The 24,900-nt window shown below is 47.0% G+C and overlaps 1 protein-coding gene across 1 annotated transcript; it reads left to right on the top strand.

The window, feature by feature from the left end:
* Positions 1 to 719: 719 nt before the first annotated feature.
* On the top strand, positions 720 to 3,929 carry LOC311626266 (gamma-crystallin D-like; the record flags this gene model as incomplete). The annotated part of the gene is made up of 3 exons (XM_084891336.1): positions 720 to 728; positions 822 to 1,064; positions 3,657 to 3,929. The coding sequence occupies 3 exons, from the start codon at positions 720 to 722 to the stop codon at positions 3,927 to 3,929; spliced, it is 525 nt and encodes a 174-aa protein (XP_084747462.1).
* Between the last annotated feature and the right edge of the window lie 20,971 nt (positions 3,930 to 24,900).

Raw genomic sequence — 24,900 nt, 5'->3', positions numbered from 1 at the left:
CAGTCCAGATAAACCATTCAGTCCTCCTCTACGTCCCTGTGCGGCTGCAACAAAATTAAAACCGTCCCGGACACTGAAGCTCTGGGCCTGCTGTGCTCTGTGGTTCTGTTTGTTTGCTTACCGCACGGAAAGTGTGAAATCCTGCCATCCCTGGGTCAGCATCCCAATGTCCTACCGTCTGCAGTGAGGAAGTTGTCTGAAATTCAACATTCAGTTAAAATAATTTTCTTCCTGGTCGCGATTAATATTCGATGTTGTCCATAAGCAGCATGAGCACTCATGCAGATTTATTTCACATTTACCATAAGAAGGCCCTGTCTTCTTTCTTTCTTTCTTTCTTTCTTTCTTTTTTTTTTTTTTTGCTCTCCCACACACAATTTTTTATTTCCCCCAACCTATACAAACGAACAGTGTAGACTCTATACGAAAAGGCTGAAGCTCTACTTCTATTATTAAATAGACAATGCCCCTAAGACTTCTTTTTTTTTCTTTCCAAATACGCTCCACAGCACCAACCAATAATAGCCACCCGAATACTCCAGAGAGAATGGGACCAGCACCCACAATAAGGCCCCTGGACTGTGACAGCAAAGAGAAAAAAGGGAACATGAGATTCCCCTCCTCTCCCGGGCCCTTTGTGCTGTGTCTGCCAACGCAGCAGCCGCCGCCCCTATATAGCCCGCTGGTGCCCGCTGCAGCCACTGACCCGCCAGCCGGCCATGGGGAAGGTGAGCGGGGCGCAGATAAAACAAGGAGATAAAAACCCTCTGCACAGGCCCTCCCGGGGCCCTGGTTTCACTCGGGTTGTGCTTCCTTTGCAGATCACCTTCTACGAGGACCGCGGCTTCCAGGGCCGCCGCTTCGAGTGCAGCAGCGACCAGCCCGACCTGCAGCCCCACCTGAGCCGCTGCGGCTCCGTGCGCGTGGACAGCGGCTGCTGGATGCTCTATGAGCGCCCCGACTTCCAGGGCGCCCAGCACTTCGTGCGGCGCGGGGACTACCCCGACCCCCAGCAGTGGCTGGGCCCCAGCGACGGGGTGCGCTCCTGCCGCCTCATCCCCCAGGTGAGCGGGTCCCCCTGGTCCCTCTGCGCCCTCCAGCCACCCCCTACTCCCCCTCACTCACCCTGCAGGCCGCCCTCTGCTTTCTCTGGCTCTGATGTGCTCTTTCCCTTTATTAATATCTTGAAGGGTTCTTCCATTGGGAAGGTACGTGATGCAATGCTTTTTAAAAATATATATATATATATATATATATATATATATATATATATATATATATATATATATATATATATATTTTTTTTTATTGATTTCAGAGAGAGGAAGGGAGAGGGGGAGAGACATAGGAACATCAATGATGAGAGAGAATCCTGGATGGGCTGCCTCCTGCACGCCCCACACTGGGGATCCAGCCCCCAAGCCCGGCATGTGCCTCGACCAGTAATCTAAACGAAGTTATCCTGGTTCATAGGTCAGTGCTCAACCACTGAGCCACGCTGGCTGGGCTGTGATGGAAGGCTTTTAATTGAACATCTTATTTTGCTTTGTGGAAATTAAACTGACCTCCATCGGGCAAAAGTACTGCCTCTTATTGTTCAGAGTGTCAAGGCCACAGGCGGTTTCTGAGCCACTCCTTAGTCTCAGGTGGCTTTAGGATGGTGGCTGGGACCGTTCCTCTTTTTTCCTCATCTGTAAAATGGGGCCAACGGGAGTAACTTATTCCCACGGTTCTCCCGAGGATGGAAGGAACTTATCTTACACATGCCAAGCCCCTCCTCCCCCCAAATACAAACTATGGTTAGGAAAAATAGTCAAGGGCCCCTCAAGTCCTGCCTTTTGATTGGGCAAAACAGGTAAAAATGGTACCAGCCGTGTGATGCCAGCAGCTCCTGCAAAGCCCTCTCTTCCCCAAACAACGCCCCAGCAGCCCGAATTCCACCCTAGGCATCCTCTGACTTGACTGTGACAGAGTCTTGGGGGAAATGTGCCCCTTCGGTGAAGTCTGAAACCCCCTCCGAGGGTCTAATGCCTTATAGGACCCAGGCTGCCATGCGGAGCCCGGACATCGGAGCATTCTCTTGGCAGCCCTGGCTCTTCTGATCACAGGCTGCAAGCTCAGCCTTCGTTTCTTACACAAAAGGGAAAAGGCTGATAATGCTGCTCCGGGCTGGCCCGGAGATCAAATTAGGAAACGCCGTACCTGTGAGTCCCTTACGGACCACGGAAGATGCATTACCGCCGTCTTGTATCCGGCAGAATGAATTGCTGAGGAGAGCCTTCCGTGGCAGAGGGGGTTTCGTGGCAGCAGAAGGAAGACACTGAATGGGTCCCTGCTGGGTAGGAACAAGCAGATAAAAGAACAAGGCTCAGGGAGAGACACAGGACAGGCCCAGCGCCAACCGCTCGCGTTTCCATTTCTCCAAAGGTTTTGTAATCATCTCTTGATCTGTAAGGGCCTGTTTCAGGATCTTGAGCTTCCATTTGTATTAATTATATGTTCTGGCAAAACAGTTTTAGGTAATTAATACAAATGGATCCCCAGTGGGGGGCGTGCAGGAGGCAGCCCAACAAGGATTCTCTGTCATCATTGATATTCCTATGTCTCTCCCCCTCACCCTTCCTCTTTCTGAGAATAGAAACCTCATCTTTATGATGGTGCCCGCTTGTCAACATCTTAGGACTTGAAGTAGAAAGGAAGGTATTGAGGCATTGCCTATGCATAATGGCCACCGGCCTGTGTCTGACTGTGCGGAAAGCAATTTGACTTTTCTGTCCCTAGCCTCTTAGAATACTGTCAAGAGTCAAAATAATGTCTGGCTGGTGTGGCTCCGTGGTTGAGCATCAACCTATGGACTCAGAAATCACGGCTCCATTCCCAGTCTGGACACAGGCCCCGGTTGCAGGCTTGATCCCCAGCAGGGGGTGTGCAGGAGGCAGCCCATCAGTGGTTCTCTCTCATCATTGATGTGTCTATTCCTCTCCCCCTCCCCCTTCCTCTCTTTGAAACCAACAAAAACATTTTTTTTTTTAAAAAAAATAAACATAATGAACTCTTTTTTTAAAAAAGAGTCAAAATAATGCCATCCGGCAGTGATAGATTTGTCTTTTTATTTTATTTTATTTTATTTTATACCATCTGGTATGCAGAGCCCCAGAAAACCATAAGTCTAGGAGGGAGAGAGCAAACCAAATATATAAAATTGTCATTTAAAAATGGTACTAAAGTTCTGGCCAAATGATTTAGTTGGTTGGAGTGTCATTCAGCACATTGATGTTTCTCTCTCTCTCTCTCTCTCTCTCTCTTTCTCCCTACTTCCTCCCTCTAAATATATCTTTTGGTGAAATTTTTTTAAAAAAGGATGATACTAAATAGAGCCAGCATATATGGTCGATACAGGTTGTGACCCAAAAAAACTCTAGGGAGCACCATTCATATCATGGTCTCCACGAATAATGACTTTTTGAGATTTAGAGGGTACAGCTGGCCACAGCAGCCCAGGTATTGGAGGTCTCTTTCTTTAGCGTAGTCACCTTGGATGCAGAAAAGATAAGAGAAATGTCCGCCACCCCCCTCCCCAGAGCTGTGTGGGGTTGGTTGCTACCGGCTGGGTTTTCTGACTTCTCCTCGCCGCCGGCTGATTGCTGAATCCACAGAGCAGCTCGCACAGGATCCGGCTGTACGAGAGGGAGGACTGCCGGGGCCAGACGGTGGAGACCTCGGAGGACTGCTCCTCGCTGCAGGACCGCCTGCCCTTCCAGGAGGTGCTCTCCCTCAGCGTGCTGGAGGGCTGCTGGGTCCTCTACGAGCTGCCCGGCTACCGGGGCCGCCAGCACCTGCTGCGGCCCGGGGACTACCGGCGCTCCCAGGACTGGGGGGCCGGCAGCGCCCGCGTGGGCTCCCTGAGGAGGGCCACGGATTCCCCCTGAAAGGCCGCCCCTCTCCCCTGGCCTCCGTCTGGGCGCCAATAAACGACGTCCTGTGTGTGCCATGCAGCCACGCCGTCCTGTCTTCCTTTCAGGCTCCTCGGAAGAAGGGCTCCGCAAAAACCAGGCTGGGATAGCGGGCACCGTCTCACATGTATGAGAGGAGAGGGTGGTGTGGGGAGCGGTGAGAAGCACAGCCCATGGGGCCAGGTGCCTGGGCCAAGCCCACTTCCCGCCACAGGAGACTGGGCAAGCGACTTAGCACTTCTGTGCCTCCACTTCCTCATTTGGAAAAGGTGGGGTAACAGCGTTGTTTGATGCGGTTCAGTTGGTTGGAGCATCATCTCTTATAGCAAAAGGTGGCAGGTTCAATTCCCGGTCAGGGCAGGTATGTAGCTTGCAGATTCAATTCCTGGTCACGGTGCATGCGGGAGGCAGCCAATCTATGTTTCTCACATGGATGTTTCCCTCTCTCTCTCTCTCTCTCTCTCTCTCTCTCTCTCTCTCTCTCTCTCGCTCTCCCTCCTCTCTTCCTTTCTCCCTCCCTTCCTTCCTTCATTCCTTCCTTCCTTTCTTCTTTTCTTTCTTAAAATCAGAGAAAAATCAATGAAAGCATATTCCTTGGGTGAGGATTAAAATAAAATATGAAGAAGGCTTTAGAACCCAGTTATGCTTAAATTCACTCCCAACTGAATTTATTACTAACAAGACAGCTCTCCATTCACAAATGCTCACCTTTTCTCTTCGTACCCTGCTTCTCCCTCTTCCTTTATTGCTGATTTATGGTTCCTGTAATTATCTTCTTCCTCCTTTTTTTTTTTTTTTTTTTTTTTTTTTTTAGTGAAAAGTTGGAAGACTTTTGCACCAGGGAGAGCATTCCACAAACGCACACTCTTTAAAGTAGCTTCCTCTCCTTCTTAGATCACACCTTGGCTTAATCCAGATAACGTCCCGCCCAGAAGGAAGGCAAGGATGGTTTAAAAGCCTTTTCCAAAGTCATGAACGGGAAGAGGTTGTTTTGCACCTTTAAATATAGGTCGCTGTGCAGCGTACTCAGAGCAGGCTTGTAACGTAGCCCCGGCGCTCGCTGAGCACGTGTGAATATTACTCTGAGGGCGTTGTGACACATCACAGGCATTTCATCCGAGAAGCGGAAGAGAGGCTGACAGCTGGTCTGTTCGCCGGCAGGGCTGGCCCGTTCTGGGCCTTCGGCAGAGCCTCTTGCCTTCTTCCTCCATCGCGGCGCCTGGCAGACCCACTTCTGAGATGTGAACCTTCGAGCTCATGAGTAAGATGGATCCCGCTCTTGTTCAAATATTTCCTCTACTTCACCTCCCAGCTCAACTCCTGTTCACTTGTGATTCCAACTCTTTTTTTTACACCTCACATTTTTCTTTTTTGAAATATATATTTTGGAATTTTATTGTGTATGCCTATTACCTATTTTTTTAACTCTATTTCCCCCCCCTTTTTTTTTTCATTAAGGTATTATATGTGTACATAGCTTACCATTGCCCCCCCCACCCAACTCCCATAGATGCCCTCGCCCCCCAGTGTTTTGCATCCATTGGTTATGCTTATCTGCATGCACACAAGCCCATCGGATGGTCTCTTACACTTCACTTCACATTTTTCTTTTTTTCTTTTTTTAATATATTTTATTAATTTTTTACAGAGAGGAAGGGAGAGAGATAGATAGCTAGAAACGTCGATGAGAGAGATACATCGACCAGCTGCCTCTTGCACACCCCCAACCGGGGAAAGTGCCCGCAACCAATGTACATGCCCCTGACCGGAATTGAACCCGGGACCTTTCAGTCCGCAGACCGACGCTCTACCGCTGAGCCAAACCGGTTTCGGCCACTTCACATTTTTCTTATCGTTGTATGTACAGGATATGAATTGCTTTATAGACATTAGAAAACAACTGGGTACCTACTCCAAATCTCATTGGCTAACTTTCCATGTTCCTCTTCCCCGCTCTCATCTCACTGGTCCTAAAATATCCCGAACCAATCTGAGCGTATTGGGAGATGACAAGCAGTAGCAGGTGATAGCAGTGCCTCCTCCACTGCCCGTCCTTGCATGGAAAAGCCACAACCAATAGATGTGTCTCTTTCACATCGGTGTTTCTCTCTGTCTGTCCCTCTCCCTCCTACTCTCTCTAAAAATCAATAGAAAAAATATTCTCCAATGAGGATAATAAAAAAATAAAAGCCACAACCTTGCCGAAACCAATTTGGCTCAGTGGATAGAGCATCGGCCTGCGGACTGAAAGGTCCCAGGTTCAATTCCAGTCAAGGGCATGTACCTTGGTTGCGGGCACATCCCCAGTAGGGGTTGTGCAAGAGGCAGCTGATCGATGATTCTCTCATCGATGTTTCTAACTCTCTATCCCTCTCTCTTCCTCTCTGTAAAAAAAAAAAAAAAAAAAAAAAAAAAAAAAAAAAAAAAAAAAAAAAATCAATAAAATATATATAAAATAAAATAAAATAAAATAAAATAAAAGCCACAACGTTGGCTCTTTGGAATAACACCCAGCGGTGTGTCTGGAGGGTGCCTTGAACAGTATCCTCTAGTCTAAGGGATGTTTGTCTCTGCCTGAACGCTCCTGCTCCCACTCACTCTGGTCTGAAAGGTGAGAATCGGGAGCTGTGATGTAGCTCAGTAATATAGTCCATGTCCTTCTGTCCTCTGGGCTTTGCTAAGCATTCCAGAACACTCGACCACGCATCCCGCCTGCAAGGGGAGCGCTACAATATAGCCCGGACCCAGAGCCCCTCGACACTCCGGCTCTGAAACGGACCCTCCTCTCCCACCCCCTCTGACTTGGTGGCCACCTCCCTCACCCTCTCAGGGTCCTGGCTTAGAAAATCAGATACATCCTGTCTTAATCTCAACATCCTTTCATTCCATGAAGTCAAACTAAGCTGCCTTACCATCAGAGTCTCCAGGAACCAACACAGAATTGCTCGAGGCGTAAGCCTGGCCGCTGTGGCTCAGGTGGTTGCATGCCATCCCATGCCCCGAGAGGTCACCAGTTCGATTCCTGGTCAGAGCGCATGCTCAGGTTGCAGGAGGCAGCTGATTTCTGTCCTCTCTCTCTTCCTCAAATCAATAAAAAAAAAAAAAAAAAAACATTAAAAAAAAAATAATTGCTTGAGGTATAGAAAAACCTCCACACAGTTGATGGCCAGAAAACATAGAATCAGAGGATTGTATGTAGTGACAAGGAAAAACAGCCGTGTGTTTTTATTCTTTAATCCAAGCGTCATCCTCCAATAAAAGAAACCAGGGCCCCCAAGGAGAAGCCATTCATTCCCGGGCAGGGGCAGAGGAAAAGACAAGATGAGCCTGGAACTCCTCCTGGCGCCGGAAAGTAAGAACACGCTCACGGGGAGGGGGCGAGGCGGGGAGAGACACGGGGAGCAGGCCGGTGCCCGCCTGAGGACAAAAGCTGGGGCCGTGCAGCTGCCGCCTCTCAGCTGGCCCCGGGCTAATGAGGGCTCCGTGTAGCTGCCACCCTCCGGGCCCTTTTCAAAACCGGACACGGTGGGAGGAAGAGGCCGCTCTCCCATCCCCTCCTCCTCGGAGCCATCCATGTTAACATCTCTATTGGCTGTGTGTGTGTGTGGGGGGGGGGGCAGACAAAAAGATTCCCCACGGGGTGGCACACACACCCCGGTATAATTGCAGAGATAAAACCCAATGGGCGCTGTGGAGAGCCAATGGCTGCCGAGGCGGTTCTCCACCGAGGCCTGCGGCACAGGAAGATGCTGAGACTCTCCGAGCATCTGGAACCTATTTGCAGACACGGGAGCCGCCTCGCTGGCACGTGGCCCGGCGGGCGCAGCCGCGAGCAGGGCCTGAGCAGCTGCTGAAAGCACGGCAGCCGGGAGGCCGGCCTGCTGTTCCCACAGTGTTCCTCGCTGCCGCGCAGCCAATAATAATAATCGTCCACCGTCCGGTGTTCCCAGCGCCTCGGCTCGGCGCCAAGCACTCACGTCCCCGGTGCCTGTTCGGTCCTCCCCCAGCCACCACGGGCGGCGGGCCCTGGCGCGCCTGCCTGCAGCAAGGATGTGAGTTCAGAGCAGGTATGGAGAGGTCCAGGGCCATGGACCCGCAGGAGCGGAGCCCGGATTCGGAGCCAGGGCTCTCTGACGGCAGAATCCTGCCTTTCACAGCCCCTGTGCGCGGGGTCAGGACACGCTGTAGCACAGGAAGGTGGGGCGGGGGACGGGACCGGGTATATTCCCTGGATGCGGCATGTCTAGCGGCGATTTGCCAGAAGGAAAGGGGCAGAGAAAGTGCCCCACCTAGAGGCCTGGACACAGAAGGGAGGGATCTTGGAAAGGACCAACAGCTGCTTGGGAGAGGTCAGGCCCGTGATACTCAAGCAATCAGGCCGGATTGGTCACTTCTGTCGTGTTAGCGATCACCAGCAAGAGGATAACAGGTGTGGCTCGCTGGGATCCTGCGTCCAAAACACATTCTTGTAGCACATTTGCAGGCCTGGAGGCAGCAGGGAGTACTCCTGCCCTCCTCCCTGCCTTCCCTGGGAGGAAAGGGATGGGTAAACCATCGCTTATGCTCCAGGGCACGCCATGCCACCATCAGGCACTGGCGGGGTTTTCTCAAAAGATCATCCTCACTGTGACCCAGGGAAGAGCACAGAGAAGTGTCCCGGGAAGCTGCCCTCGGCTAGGGAGCACTCAGACGCTTTCCTACCAGCAGGAACCGGTCCCTGTGCTCCTGATGAGAGAGGTCAGTGCAGCTGGACCACGGCCCACTGTCTTGTTCATCGGGAGGGAGCTAGGCCACTCTGCTCTTCGGAGGAGGGTAACTGAGTCTGTGAGAGCGTGCCGGGGCCCCTCCCATGACACGGGGATTTAGACATGGGGGTGGGCTCCCTGTTGAAAATTTAAAATAATTTTGTTTTTCAATTACAGATTACATTCCGTGTTATTTTGTATTAGTCTCGGGTGTACAGCATGGTGGTTAGATAATCCTATACTTTACAAAGTGTTTCCCCCGATATTTCCAGTACTGGGATGTACATAGTTATGACAATCTATATTTTTATTTAATCCTCACCTGAGAATATTTTCCCATTGATTTTTAGAGAGAGTGGAAGAGAGAGGGAAAGACAGAGAGAAATGTTGATGTGAAAGAAACTCCTCCATTGGCTGCCTTCTGCATGTGCCCTGACCAGGCCCCTGGCCGGGGAGGAGCCTGCAACCGAAGTACGTGCCCTTGACCGGAATAGAACCCGGGACCCTTCTGTCCACAGGCTATCTTCTCTATCCACTGAGCCAAACCGGCCAGGGCCACAATATTATTGACTATATTCCCTATGCGGTACTGTCCATTCCTGTGACTACTTCTTGTATCTCTCAATCCCTTCACCTTTTCACCCCGTTTCCCAGCCTCCCTTTCCTCTGACAACCATCAATCCGTTCTCTGTATCTCTGTTGCATTTTTTTAAAAAGAAAAAGAAAAAATTGCGTCAGCCAAGAATGAGAAACCCATGTGGGTATCATGTGATCATTGTTCATTATCTTCAGTTGAAAATGTCATGGACTTTTTGTTTGTGTTTTTTTTTTTATTTTTGTTTTTGTTTTTGTTTTTGTTTTGGTAAAAGGGCAAGTTTCGTTCCTTGCAGGACCAGGAGGCCTAAGATCAACTTAGAAGATAAACACAGAGGAAACTTCAGCTGAAGACGTGAGCACAGCCTGGGGGGTGAGGGTTCGTGGAGCTGGCAGTAGGTCCCCGGGGCCGGTGCAAGGACGGGCTCTGACGACGATGAGCTCGGACCGTGTGAACCGCCGAGGTCCGGGGAGAAGCACGCAGGCTAGAGTCCTCAGAGTTCAAGACCAGACGAGACGTGGCAGCACAACTTCCCAGCAGCACCCAGTGATGCGCCAATCAAAGGGACAGCGGGATCCGGAGAGCCAGGGATGTGGAGGACCTGGCCAGGTGCCGGGAACACGCCTGCTGGCTGCTGCTCCCGTCCGGGCTGCTGGCCCCGCAGGGAGCTCCGGCCAGAAGGGGACGCCAGTCAGATGCCTCCCCTGCTAGAGGGAGAGGAGGCCTGTGGGCAGAGAGCGTGGTGTCCGGTGGAAATCTGAGATTTTGTTCGCCTCCGGGGCTTCTTTTCATCGTTGTTGATCCTCACTGAGTATATTTTTCTATTGATTTTTAGAGGGAGTAGAAGGGACAGAGACAGAGAGAGAAACATTGATGTGAAGGAGACACATCAATGGGTTGCCTTCACATACACCCTGATCAGTCTGCAACCGAGGTACAGGCCCTTGACTGGAACTGAACCTGAGCCCTTCAGTCCACAGGCTGATGCTCTTTTAACTGAGCCAACCTGGCTAGGGCTCACTGATTTTTAGAGAGAGTGGGAAGGGAAAGGGAGGGAGAAACACCGATGCACAAGAGAAACATGGATTGATCGCCTCCTGCACATGCCCCTGACTGGGGCTGGGGGTCAAACCTTCACTTGGGAATCAAACCCGAGACCCTTCAGTGTGTGGGCTAATGCTCCAACCACTGAGCCACAGTGCTCAGCGCTCCCCTCCATTGCTTCTGGGATCACTGGCTGTACCCTACGTGGGTTCCTAAGTGACCAACCTTTTCAGTATCTTGGGGAGCTCACTCTCTCCTTGGCGTGATCATTAGAAGGGCAGAGCCTGCAGGCAACGGGTGTCGCTGGCAGCTGGGACACCTGAGCAAGTCGGGGCTGGGCCCAGACTCAGGTGAAGACCTGCTATGCCAGCCACCCGTTCACTCAAGCTATGCTTCAACACGGGCTCACCGAGCACCTGTTATATCCCGGGTCCCGGTGCTGCTGAGCTAAGCAGAGGGGTTTCAGAGACGGTGAGATAGCAATGCCATTGAAGCGATGGGGAAGGAGCTGACGCTGATGGAATAGCAGGTTCTGGGAATGCCCGGAGGAACAAGGGCCTTTCCCCTTTAGGAGCTCGGAGTCCAGCCGGAGAGCCAGACCCACAATTCACTTGGGGTAAAAGGCATTTAACTGGGAGGCGCGGGGGACACCAGGGGCTTTAAGGTGCAGAAGAAGCACACAAACTCTTCCTGGGTGAGTAAGGAAAACCCCAGAGCGGGGTTTCTATTTCCCCGGGGCACTGACCTGAGAGAAGGGTTTTAAATTAGGAGTGAGAACTTACAATTGAGAAAGAGCGGAAGGAAGGACACTGATAGCACCAGAACAGCCTGAGGCAGGGTGCACGCAGCGGGAGGGCCGGGCCTGGTGCCTTGGCGGGCAGAGAGGGAGCCAGCGCGGACTGGGGAGTGGGTATCAGGAATCGGGGAGGCACAGAGCCAGAGGAGACACCGGGAAGGTGGGGGGAGCAGGGCAGGGGCACTTGCAGGTCCCAGGGGCCCAGGGGAGGCATTCAGCAGGCTGGTGCCATTGGGCCTGTCTCCTTAAAGACAAAGGACAGGCAAGTGGGTGGAGGAGCGTATGCAGGGAATCAGGGAACCCCGAGAGCATCTGCAGGGAACGGGGCCAACTAACTACAGGTGGCCCTGCCCCATCAGGGGCAGCTGGCCGGACCCCCTCCTCCTGGGGAACGGAGGGCCCAGGGCATCAGGATCTTCCAACTTTTCATGAAAATCTAGAATTGTACCTTCTGACCTTAACTATCCTCCCACCACCCTAATTTTTAATAATGGCTTAAAGTTTTAAAAATCAACCCGGCCAGTGTGGTTCAATGGTTGAGCGTTGACCTATGAACCAGGAGGTCACGGTTTGATTCCCAGTCAAGTGCATGTGCCCAGGTTGCAGGCTTGATCCCCAGTAGGGGGCGTGCAGGAGGCAGCTGATCAATGATTCTCTTCTCATCATTGATGTTTCTCTCTCTCTCTTTTTCTCTCTCTCTCTCCCTCTCTTTTTCTCTCTGAAATAAATAAAAATCTATTTTAAAAAATATGTTTTAAAAAAACTTTAAAAAATCATCACAGGGCAAGCAAAACATCCTCAGTCAAATATCTGTACAATTATGAACAAAGGAAGGATCAAAACTCCAGAGAGTATCATTTGGTAATTAAGCCCTGAAATTAGACAGGTCTGTGTTTGAATTCTGGTTTTTCCAACTAAGCAATCAGGAGGCCCGGGGAAAGTTCTGTGCCCTGTTTCCCCGAAAATAAGACAGTGTCTTATATTAATTTTTTCTCCCAAAGTTGTGCTAGGTCTTATTTTCGGAGGATGTCTTATTTTGGGGGAAACACGGTAGTATCTATGAGCCTCATTAAGCAAGGCAATTGGCAGGGTTGTTGTGAGGGGTAAATAATGCATGGTAAGCATTTAGCACGGGCCTGGCATATAATCAGGTTTTAATCCGTGTAAGCTCCTGTTGTTGATACAGCTATGGCATTAATATTACTGTGCATTGTGCATTGTCTTACCGGGTAGTCAATAGTCAATGCATTATTCTCCTTTTCATAAGTTAGAGTTGAAGTTGTTTTTTATAAGATTTAAAGCACCACAAATAACCACTACAACCTTAAAAAAAAAAAAAGTAAGAAAGTAAGGTAGCTGGCATTATTCATCTTCCAGAAAACATAAACCTGGAGTCATCAAATCTTTCTCTCAAGAGTGTGTGCTAATTACATTGATTAATGAACCTCATTCTTTCTCTCACTTCTTTCGAAGTCTTGCAAATAAGTTTTTAACTCAGAAGAAATTTCCAGCTTACTTTCTCAACAATAATGGAGTTTGGCAGACATTTTAAATACCCTAACCTAAATTTAAAATGAAAGGCAAAGCTGACAGCTTAAAGGACCCCGAGGAACAACTGTCATGGGCACAAGCTCGGTGTTCAATGCTTCCCACTGGGGGTGGGGAACCTTTCTCTGCCAAGAGCCTTGTAGGTAGTTATAACATTCTCGGGCCATAAAAAATCATCAGCTTAAAAACCAGCCTGCTCTGCTTGGTCAAACATTTAATTAACTCACCCCTAATGCCTTGTCAGGACCAGACCAAATGCTTTTGTGGGACTTCCATGGCCCGAGGGCCGGAGATTCCCCACCCCTGCTTTACATTAATCCACCAAATATTTTGGGTCCATCTTCGCTCAGAGGGCATTCAGTAGATTAGCAGTAGCTATTAGGTTTGACCTATACTGGGGCTTCCTTTCTGCCTTCTAGCACAGAGGTGGGCAAACTCCTTAGTCCACAGAGCCAAATATCAACAGGACAACGATTGAAATTTCTTTGGAGAGCCAAAATTTTTTAAACTTAAACTTCTTCTAATGCCACTTCTTCAACATAGACTCACCCTGGCCATGGTGTTTTGTGGAAGAGCCACACTCCAGGGGCCAAAGAGCCACATGTGGCTCAAGAGCCGCAGTTTGCCGACCACGGGTCTACCACAATAGGAAAGATCAACCTACATGGCATCAGAATTTCATAACCCTGAACGGAGACCATTGTCCTACTGGGCAGGACTCTTCCAACAGCAAATGACTGGAAACTAACTCACACGAGGTTACACAAAAAGAGAATGTATTGGCCCAGGTAATCCAAGGGCTTCAGGCATGCCTGGAGTCAGGGGTTCAAGCAGTCACTCTGGACCCTCCGTCCTCCTCAGCTCTGCTGGCCCCGGTGTTGGCTTTCCTCTCTACAGGCTCTTCCCACGGGGTGGACCTCAACGGCTCCAGGCTCCCAGCATTCTAGAATCCCCACAGAGAGCTCTAATGAAGTCTTGGCATCGAGGCTCATTGGCCTCATGGGAGTGAATTTCCCTTTTCCGGAGCCAGTCCCTGTGACCAGCAGAACTGAATGCTAACAAATGGCCGAGATGGAAGTTTGGCCTAAACGCTGGAATTGGAGCACAGAGTCATGAGACTTAAGCCGCATGGAATGAGAATGAGGAAGAGGTGTTTGCTTGAGGGAGAAGGGGGTTTAAGAACACAGAATAGATTCCAAGCAGGAAAAAGTTCCCAGCTGCCCTCCCCCAGGTGATGCCTCCATGGGCACTGCATGGAGCAAACACTGTGACAGTCAGCAGGCGCCACCAGTGCCATCACTACCAGAAACTCAGAAGCTGAGAGTATGGCCTTATTGGTAGCACCTTTGATCTCTCAGATCAGCACACTGTCAACTTCAAAGCAGAATGTGGTTTCTTCTTCCTTGGAGTTAGAATGCTTTAAAAAAAAAAAACCATGTTGCCGAAACTGGTTTGGCTCAGTGGATAGAGCATTGGCCTGCGGACTGAAAGGTCCCGGGTTTGATTCCGGTCAAGGACATGTACCTTGGTTGTGGACACATCCCTAGTAAGGGGTGTGCAAGAGGCAGCTGATCAATGTCTCTCTCTCATCGATGTTTCTAACTCTCTATCCCTCTCACTTCCTCTCTGTAAAAAATCAATAAAATATATTGAAAAACAACAACAACAACAAAAAAAAAAAAAACATGTTACTGGAAGGACTTAGGGTTCGGTTAGAACTTCAGTAACAGTGAGTAGACCCTGGGATGGAATCACTGCGCTAAGTGGTAGGATTGTTCTGCCATGAACTGTCTGCAACACGGGGCCAGCGAACTTGCTCATCTCTTCAAGGCAAGTCTGGGGGTGACCTACAACACGATCCCAGCTCTTTGTATGGCCACGTCTCCCCACAGCTCTATAACTAGTGTGGTCCTTTCATCTATGAGCTCCTGTGGAAAACCAGACCTCGGACTTCGGACAATTTCTGAAACCAGTGCTTTCTAAAGCCCCCACTTCTCACTTCTTACGGCAGGATTAGATTTTGGGGTCACCGGCTTTGAATTTGAGCCTCCAACGGGCTTCTCTTTTATGTCTGATTTGTGATTTTTTTATTTGACAGAGATAGCAGTGACATACAACACGACGTTAGTTCCGGGTATACAACACAATGGTTCAATATTTGCTTATATTGAAAAATGACCACCTCGATATGTCTGGTTAACACCCACCCCCACACAGAGTTACAATTTGTGTGTGTGTGTTTGTGTGTGTGTGTGTGTGTGTGTGAGATGAGAACTTTTAAGATCTATTCTCTTAGCAACTTTCAAATGTACCTGCCAGTGTTGTTAATGACGCCCCCCAAACAATGTGCTCCTTGTCACCACTCTGCGAGCCTCAGGTTCCTTTCTTCCCAGACTCCAATAGGAATTCCTGCCCTGTGCACCTCCCTGGCCTTTAGGAGAAGCAAATCTGGTCACGTTCGGGAAGCCAGTATTTAAACTAGAACGTGTCCTCCTGCACTGTGGGTGGACACGTGGGGTTATTCTGTCGGAAAGCTGCTGCCAAAGAGCCTCTCGGCTTCCAGCACATTCCTCCGCTCTCCCAAGTGGGCAGCTGTTCACATTCGAATATTTGAGTAAATGTGGCTAGACATCCATTTAAAGCTGAGCTTGCTTGTCTTCCTTTTAGGGAAACAAAGCCATATTTTCTCCTCTAATAAGTTACACATGAATTAGTGTATTTTCATTTTTTTCCTTTGTAATTAATATATATATATATATATATATATATATATATATATCCTTTAGAGAATGGACGTGTTTCTGGAGACAATATATATATATATATATTTTCATCTGTATGTTATTTCTGGCTGACATTTTCCTATCTTGGATCCCTTTCCACTTCTTTCCCTCATACCCGACACGCTCAACTTCACACTCCCCACCTCAATCCCCCACCCCCTTCAGGCAGGAAATGACACGTGGCCGCACACAGACACATGCACACACACACACACACACACACACACACACACGAAACACACACAAAACACACAGTCAAAAGACAGAAAGAAAAATTAGGAAAAAGACAAAATGTAGGGGACCCAGAGAAGGGTGTGGACAGTGGGGTAGAATTTCAAGCACTTGGACAAGGAGAGGCATTGCCAAACCGTGTGGAGTAAAATGAGCTGAGGGGAGGAGAAGGGGATGTGAGCTCCTCTTTCACAGCTCGTTTCTTTCGCCGCCCACGTGGATGGAAGATTGTGCTCAGCGTAGGAGACACTGCTGTGTTACTACTTTAGATAACTTAAGCAGCCTCTCCTGGTTTTAAGTAAATGTAGGTTTGGCCTTTGCATTCCTTTTTCAAAAAGTAATGTATACAACAACATGACCGACACTCATACATGTGCTATTTGCAGAAGAAGCCAGATGTGGAAGAGTACATGCTGGCCCTGGCTGGATTACTCTGTTGGCTGAAGCATCGCCCCATCCACCAAAAGGTGGCAGGTTCAATTCCCGCTCAGGGTGCCTACAGAAGGCGACTGGTTGATGTTTCTCTCTTACATCGATGTTTCTCTCTCTCCCTTCCTCTCTCTCTAAAATAAATTTTTAAAACTATCCTTGGGTGAGGATAAAAGAAGAGTGCTATATGATTTCATTTTTATAAAATATAAAAACAGGCCAAGTGAATCTATGCTGTGAAAAGTCAAGATAGTGTTACCCTTGGGGTGGAGTAGGGAGCAGGTGGGTTCTGGCAATGCATTGTTTCTTGACCTTGGGACAAGTTGTGCGGTATGATTGTTTGTGAAAAATCATGTCACTGTACCCTCACAATGTGTACATTTTCCTGTAATGTTATACTTTAATTTTAAAAATGTGAGTAGCATCAGTTACTTTAAGAAAATGTTGAGTGCAGCTGCCTTGACCTTATATTTTCTCCTACTTGCTGCGGTCAACTGGAGTAAAGAGGTATGAACAGTTGACATCTGAGGCCTTCATTGCTCAGTTATTCAATTTCAATTATTGATTGAAATGGATGTCAGTCAATCACCCAAATCAATATATGAGATGGCGAGGAGGCAGAGGAATTCCCCGGAAAGGCCTCTCTGAGACCGGAAGGGTGAGTACCTGTTGACAGATGAGGATATTAGAAAAGAACGGCTGTCTGGTGGTGTTTACATGTTATACTCAACTAATCCACTAGAGGGCGACCACAGACAGGCGTTTGTGGCAAGTCCAAACCAAGTCAAGAAACTGAGGCTGCAAGTTCCTGTAGCTTTTGCTTCGTTGAACGCTGGTTGACAGGGTTAGAGGAGCACCAGAAAGAACTGAAAGTCAAGTGTAAATTTCCATGTAAATGTTGCTTTATAGTCTATCTCAATAGTGTAATGCAGATTCCTACCAAATGCCTAATGACCTTAAAAAGAAAAAAGATAAAAAGTTGAAAAGGAATAGTTGAAACAATATTTCTCGGCTTTTTCACATCCTGAAAGGGATGATCACAAGTTACAGAGAAGCTATTACTATTTATGATTTATTAATGCTCCCCCCCTCCCCCTCCATGCCCAAGTCCCTCATATCTGCTGCACCCGTCATGTCACCCCCTACAGGAAGCATTCACTGTGGATCTGCCACATAATAGTATCTGCTTCTCGCGGTGCCAGTAATGAGCAATTATAATCTTACATGTTGCTTTCAGACAAAAGGCGGGGAGAATCAATAAATGGTCACATCCTATTAAATGAGCATGGTGGAAATCAGGATTAAAACCAAGACATTTCAGCCTGGTCAGTGTGGCTCCATGGTTGTGTGTAACCTATGAACCAGGAGGTCAGGATTTGATTCCCAGTCAGGGCACATGCCTGAGTTGCATGGCGGGGGGAGGTGGGCAGTGTGCAGGAGGCAGTGATTCTCTCTCATCACTGATGTTTCTCTCTCTCTCCCTCTCCCTTCATCTCTGAAATCAATAGAAATATATTTATTGAAAAATTAGGGGAGGGGAAACCTCAGAGGTCATGTTAGACTGCAAAAACACTTTGAAACACACCAGAAAAATGGTTGGAAAATTCTTAAAGCTCCTACATCTGATAAAAATGATGCTGTGCCCACTGAAGCTAGCACACGATGGAAAGAGGAATATCATGAAATTGTGTGAGAGAAATCGCATTGCTTAAAACTGGTGATCAGCATTAAGCAAGCATGATGCAGATCTTCTAAGCAAAAACAGAATTCTGCTTCGAGCAAATGCTTTTAAAAGGATCAGAATCAAATGGCTTTTGCAGGAAAAAGATCTACTATCCTTCATTAAATATTTAGGCAACATTAGTAGTTTATATGAAGTGGACAGCTTTTTTTGCTTCGGCAAACAAGAGTGAAATAGCTGAATTAGCAACATCATTAACAGAAAGACTTTTATTTATTATTATCTAAAGTTTTACATATGTCTCCTTACCCTCCCCCCCCCCCCCCACCTGCTACACCCAACTCCCATCCGCTCCCCCAGCCTGGAAAGACTTTTGTGGAAAAAACAAACAAACAAACAAAAAAACACAAAAAATTATCAGAAGAAATACCAGAGGGCTATTCTTTATAAAGCCCAAAACTTTTCTAAAATCTGAATTAGCAAAAATAATGTGGGCGTCAAGGGCAAAATCAAAATCAGAGCAAGACAGTATCTTAATCCTTAAAAAGAGGTAAAGGAGTTTATAAGAAGCAACATGCACCCAATGACCAACCTGAAGACACTTCTGCCCAGGTAAGAAATGCCCAAACCTGTGGAGAACTTTTGAGTGCTTTGGACCAAACTGAGGTGGGGACTGGCGTACAGGACAGGGGACAAGATAATGTGCGCTCTTGAGGATGCTTCTTTCCAAGGTGTGTGAACCCAGATCGGGGGTGGGGAGCCTTTTCCTGCCAAGGGCCATGTGGATATTTATGACATCACGTGCGGATCGTACAAAGTGATCACCGTAAAAATTATGTTGCTATGAAAAACAGCTCCTAGATTTATTAAAGTTCAAGTCCTGCCTATGATTGCCTTGGCCAGGGCCCGATCAAAAGATATGGCCCGCAGTGGACATTCCCCACCGCTGACCCAGATGCACAAAAAGAATAGGAAGGGCATGCTTACAGTGAAGATAACCTTTTACTAAAGAAGTAATGTGCCTGGGGCTACCCACAGGCCGTGCCCAGTAGGGATTCGGTCACTGGACGTCTCAGATTTATTACAGAGCCCCTTTTACATCCATGCTTCTAGACACTCTCAACCATTCAACTACTGTCCACACAAAGTGAAAGAATATTCAGTATCTGGAATATTTATCATAAAACAGAGATCATGACAATCAGATAAGTCAATCCATGTGTGATGTGTTTTTAAATTTCATTTTAAGAGTGATAACTTTCAAAACATAAATGTATTATTTTTTAACTTTTAAAATCACTTTATTTGATATTTGTTTTGTCACTACTTTCTTCTTTTAATATTTTCTATTATCAAATGTCTATATCAGGTAGAGATCATTTTTACATGTAATTGGAATGCAATACAATCCTACATCAATATATATGTACGTAATAATAATGAACCATGCATTTATTTTTTTCACAGTAAATTTCAGAAACCTTTAGCATAATCCTATCACAGGAAGATGGCTCACTGTTTATTATGCCAGTCCCTGTTTAAAAACATGTGAAGAAGGTATTCTAGAACATCCAGAATAACTTATGATTTTGACAATTTCCAAGACTCCCTAGGAATCCCAATTCTTTGTTCCAGAGTCCTGAAGATGAATGTCCATCAGGAATTCGCAAACACTAGTCTAGGGCCTGGCACCAGGCAGACAACAGCGTGTGTTTAGAATGAATGGACGCGGTTTGGTTTAGTTGCCTAAGTCCCGGGACATAGATGTGAATGTGCCCAATCCGTGCGTTACGACCCTGGGCCTCCTGGGCCCACGAGTCACAAGGTTCTTGGAAGTCGTGGGCCTTCCTGAAATTCTTCTGACAAAGCCACTCCCAGCCACATCCTGGATTCGGCCTTAGCCCTGAAGCCAGATCTCATCTGGAAGTCTTTCAATGGGAGGGACTGGACAAGCAAGTTTTATTTTAGAACCCAGCAAATCCAATTCCGCTGAAACCTTGAACCATTTATTGGTTAGATCATCTCTCGGGCTTCATATTTTATTGTTGGCAACTGGAACCAGCCTGTTGGCACCTCCTCTCCTGGGCTCGGGCATCTCCCCAGACAACTCCGGAGTTATGAGCAGCCTTCCCATCCTCCACAATCTATGGTGATCCGTGGTAGAAATGTAATTTGTTTACTCTGGTACAGGTTGCATGCTTGATTTATTATTCTCCAGGTATCCTGACTCTCCCTTAAATGGTCTCTTTCAAAAAAAAGAGAAGGAAGGATTCAGATGAGGCCATGCATGCATTCTACAAATACTTCCTGCCTGCTGTGTGTGAGGAACTGCTCCTGGAGCTGAGATCACAGAAGATACAAGAAAGACCACACGTGTCCCTGTGATGATCGCATTCTAGGGACAGAGACAGAAAACAAGCATTTAAGATATTTAAGACATAACATCATTTCAAATAGTGATAAGAGCTCAGAGGAAGAGCAAGAAGAGGAGATACCGAGGGAGATAGCCTCTCTCCCCTGGGGAGAAAAGCTTTGGGCAGAGATTTGAATGGTATGAAAGGATAAACCAAGGAACTGGTCCTTGGAGAATAACCTTCCAAGCACGGTGTGGGGGGCGTCTGCAGAGCTAGGCCCAGTCGGCCGGCCATGGAGGCCAAAAGAGCTGGAGGAGAAAGCAAAGAAGAGACTAGGAGGAAAGGCTGGAGGTAGACAAGACCAAGTGGGAACTCCAGGCAAAAGGAGTTTGGCTTTTGTTCTGTGAGAAGGGATGCTTTTGGCAGGGGCGTGGTATGCATGATCTATTTGTGTGTTAAATCTGGCTGCCAAGGGGAGAATGAATGGCAGCGAAGGTCAAAAGTGAGAGGTTGGGTGGGAGTCATTGTGCTGTTCGTGTGAGAGGCGAAGGGGGCTTGCATCCCTGGGGACGGCTGTGGGGAGGGAAAGAAGGGAAAAAGAGGAGGAATGTGGGGATTTTTTGGAAGTCGGGCTAACAGAACTTGCTGAGGGACTAAATTTGGGAGTGAAGGGAAGACAGGAGCCAAGGACAGCACTGTGGTTTTTGGCTTGAGCCACTGGGCGAATACCAGTTCTGTATATTGAAGAGGGGTGAGTGCTGGAGAGAGAACAGATTTGGAGCAAAAATCTAGAGATTTGTTTTGGACACATTATTTCAAGGTACTTGGTTACTTCCCATTAATTTTTAAAATCTGGGAACAAAGTCTATGTTCCTTTTCTATTTTTCTCTAGTCTCCAATTAGACTTGTTTCCAGGAATGTTGAAGCCATATGTAAGACAAGATATGGTCAGTGGTCATCTGGTCACTTCTCAAGGTCACGTACATTATTCTCCTACAATGTGGATTAAATCAATATTATTGTTGAGCCGAAACCGGTTTGGCTCGGTGGATAGAGCGTCGGCCTGTGGACTGAAGGGTCCCGGGTTTGATTCCGGTTAAGGGCATGTACCTTGGTTGCAGGCACATCCCCAGTGGGGGGTATGTGGGAGGCAGCTGATGGATGTTTCTCTCTCATTGATGTTTCTAACTTTCTATCCCTTTCCCTTCCTCTCTGTAAAAAATCAATAAAATATATTTTAAAAGTATTATTGTTGATAGTAAAAGCTAGATAGGTCCAGTTTATTACAATTGTAACCAAACAGGAAAGAATTAGTGGAGGTTAAACTCAGTTGCTTACCATGCTGTACTGGTCAGAAGCAGTGATGAATTGATAGTTTTCAACTGGTTCAGGCCACTGGTGCATCGGTTACCTGGGGGAAGAAGAGGTAACCAAGTCCCGGTGACATCTCTGAATTGGAGCCTCCTAGTCCCAGAGCATCTTCTCAGCATCTGCCCCACCTAGGCCATGTCCCGTGTGGGATCTGGGCCTGCGGCTGTCATTCTTGGACACCCTTTGGTTCCCAGAGGGTTTCCCATGGTTTCCTAGATGCCACCTGTCACTTGGGTTTTGTTTGCTGCACTCTAACGAATTGACAGGCTCAAGCACATACTTCGAAGAAAACATAAATGGGTTCAGGCTTGTGAAGTACTTGGAGGTGTTCCGGAAAGGAGAGGACGAGGAAGTACCAATTACTGGTAGTATTTTCCCCGTGAAAGTAGCTCTTCAACAAAACAAGAAGCAAAACGCCGGTCAAAACCAGCTGCAAAGGTTTCTACCCAAACCTTGGGTTCTGCAGTCAGCGCTCTCCTGGCCGAGCACCGCTGGTTCCTGTGAGTGACGGGGAGGCATGGTCGTTGCAGGCCCAGCAGAATTTATGAGCAGGGGGAGCAGAGCAGAATGCCGGCAGCCATTGTGGACCATACATCGTTGCGCATTTGGCGGGAAAAGAAGAGGGGGATGGGTGACAGAAGGAGACTAGACTTTGGTTGTTGAACACATGATACACCTTACAGATGATGTATGACAGAATTGTACACTTGAAACCTATACACATTTGTTAGCGAATGCAACCCCAGTAATTTAAAAACAACAGCAATGGGTTTGGACCATGGATGAATGATTTACATCTTAAGCACCAAATGTGCACATTTTGCCCAGCTGGTGTGGCTCAGTGGTTGAGCATGGCTTCACGCACCAAGAGGTCACCAGTTCAATGCCTGGTCAGGGCACATGACTGGTTTGCAGGCTTGACTCCCCTAATGGGGGACATGCAGGAAGTAGCAGGTCAAAGTTTCTCTATAATAGATGTTTCAATCTCTCTCCGTCTCCTTCCTCTCTCTCAAATCAATACAAACATATTATTAAAAAACAACAACAAAGAAAACACCACCAACAACAAAATAAATGTGCACATTTTTTCTAAAAGTAGAAATCCATTTTTTCCTATAAGAAAAGTAACATAGATTTAATATAGAAAATTTAAAATACAGTAAATTATAAAAAAGAGAACTTATGTTAACTATAACCACTACTCAGAGATTACCATTGTTAATATTTCATTTACATACTACAAATATGCATGTGTGTGTGTGTGTGTGTGTGTGTATATATATATATATATATATATATATATATATATAAATCATTTTTAAGAATATTGATTTTGTGCATATACTCGTTAGGAGAACATGATTGAAAACTGAAATATCAATTTCTCAAAGACTTCAGGTTACAATGAAAAGTTGCATAGCATAGATATAATAAGATATTTGCATTTTATAGTACTCTGTGCATTAACTCTTCTACCACTAATAATAGCTATTATTAACATCCCTAATAACCATATTATTATTATTATTATTTTTTAAAATATAATTTATTGATTTTGTACAGAGAGGAAGGGAGAGAGATAGAGAGTTAGAAACATCGATGAGAGAGAGTCATCGATCAGCCGCCTCTTGCACACCCCCTACTGGGGATATGCCCACAACCAAGATACATGCCCTTAACCGGAATCGAACCCGGGACCTTTCAGTCTGCAGGCCAGTGCTCTATCCATTGAGCCAAACCAGTTTCAGCAATAACCATATTATTAACAATTCATAACAAGAGTATTGAAATAGTGATGACAGAAGAAAGAACAGCTCGCTGGGAGACATAAGTCCCAGCCCCAAGTTATGATCAGACAAAAGACAATGAACGGTATTAAGCCTCCGTGTCCCCAAATGTACAATAAGAATCTCGGGGCTAGATGACGCCTGAGGCCTTTTCAGCTATAAAATCCTGTCCAAGTCTTGTTCTGGAATATGGGCGCTCGCCGAGGTGCATTTCCTCAGAGGCCAGATTTTACTTTCAAACATTTTATCCGACATACACCTGGTTTCCAGCAAAGAAAAATGGACCGCATTTTTGAAGACGGTCCCCAGGCTTTGAAGATGGGGCCTATTTACAGAGACCAATTTGTGGCTCTGCATTATTTTAGCGTGTCACTCTGTTCCCTTCCCGGAGCTTCCCCGTGTCTGAGGCTTCGGAAAGGGGGGGTAGCTGGAGGAAGCTTATTACCATGGAGATAGATGGGAGCAAATGGTCACATCATCAAAAGCAAACTAGACATGTACAAAGCTTTTGTGATGCTGATCCTTTTTTTTTTTTTTTTAAGTCAGAAGAAGAAGGGAAAAAGGCACAAATAAAAGGACAGATCTCTCCCATTAAGTCCGGCACTAATTGAGTAATCAGCGGAATAAAGGTACCCTCGAGAGCCCGCCGCCGGGAGCAGCACAACAAAGAGGCACAAAAGGTTGCGGCTGCAGGTGTAATTCCAGGTACTCCAAGTGCACTCAGACCCCCGTGCTCCCGGCTTTTCTCCCCTGATTGCCAGCTTCGCCGTCCCCACCAGCTACCCATGTAGGCGCCCTCGTGTGCTATCCAAATATTTAGGAGGAGAAAAATTGCAGGGAAATAACCTTTAATGTTACGATTCTCCCAAGGTAACTGTCGAAAATTAAGAGGGTTGGGAAGCTAAGGATGAGCGTTCAGCTATTTTTCTGTCTGTTACCTCCCTATCACTCTGGGTAATCTGGAAGTCGTTTTGACGGTGGGATAAGAGTCAAAGTTGGGATGCGTGTTAAATTGTACAGAAAGTAGCTTCCATCAGAGTAAAACCACCATCAGTTGGATGGCTCACATGTTGTCACTTCTCGGCCTTTTGGCTAAGAGGGCGTGTGGATTGTTCGTATTTATGTAGCTTTTCTATTAACTCCGTTCGTTATTTCATTTTACTCTGGAAGAGGCTGCCAAACGCCTACAGGCAGAAGAGATTTATGCTCAGTTCTCCACGAATACTCCAAAGAAAGAAATCACTGAAGAACTAACATATAAAAGTCAAACTTGGCAAGATTCTGCCTTGAGCTTTCAGTCTATAAATTAGAAATAGTAATTTCATGCTTTGGGGATGTGTTAGAGATTGAGGTGATGTTTTTAAAAGTCTTTTGTGCTATTCAGAGGAAAATGCATTTTACACTCTATTTTAAAGTGCGAATTAAGAGAAAACGTCTCTGCTTCCTCCCCATCCCCCACTTCAGTCTTCTCTTTGCTTACAGAAGAGAGGACTAATCACAATTATAAAGACATTAGTTTCTTTTTTTTTTTTAAGACATTCATTTCTTTAATTGATTTATAGATACAATATAGAACCAAACAA

Source organism: Pipistrellus hanaki (genome assembly GCF_964339955.1).
Source record: "Pipistrellus hanaki genome assembly, chromosome: 8".
Taxonomy (NCBI): domain Eukaryota; kingdom Metazoa; phylum Chordata; class Mammalia; order Chiroptera; family Vespertilionidae; genus Pipistrellus; species Pipistrellus hanaki.
The sequence above is the reverse complement of the archived record's forward strand: the minus strand, read 5'-3'. Positions and strand labels throughout refer to the sequence as shown.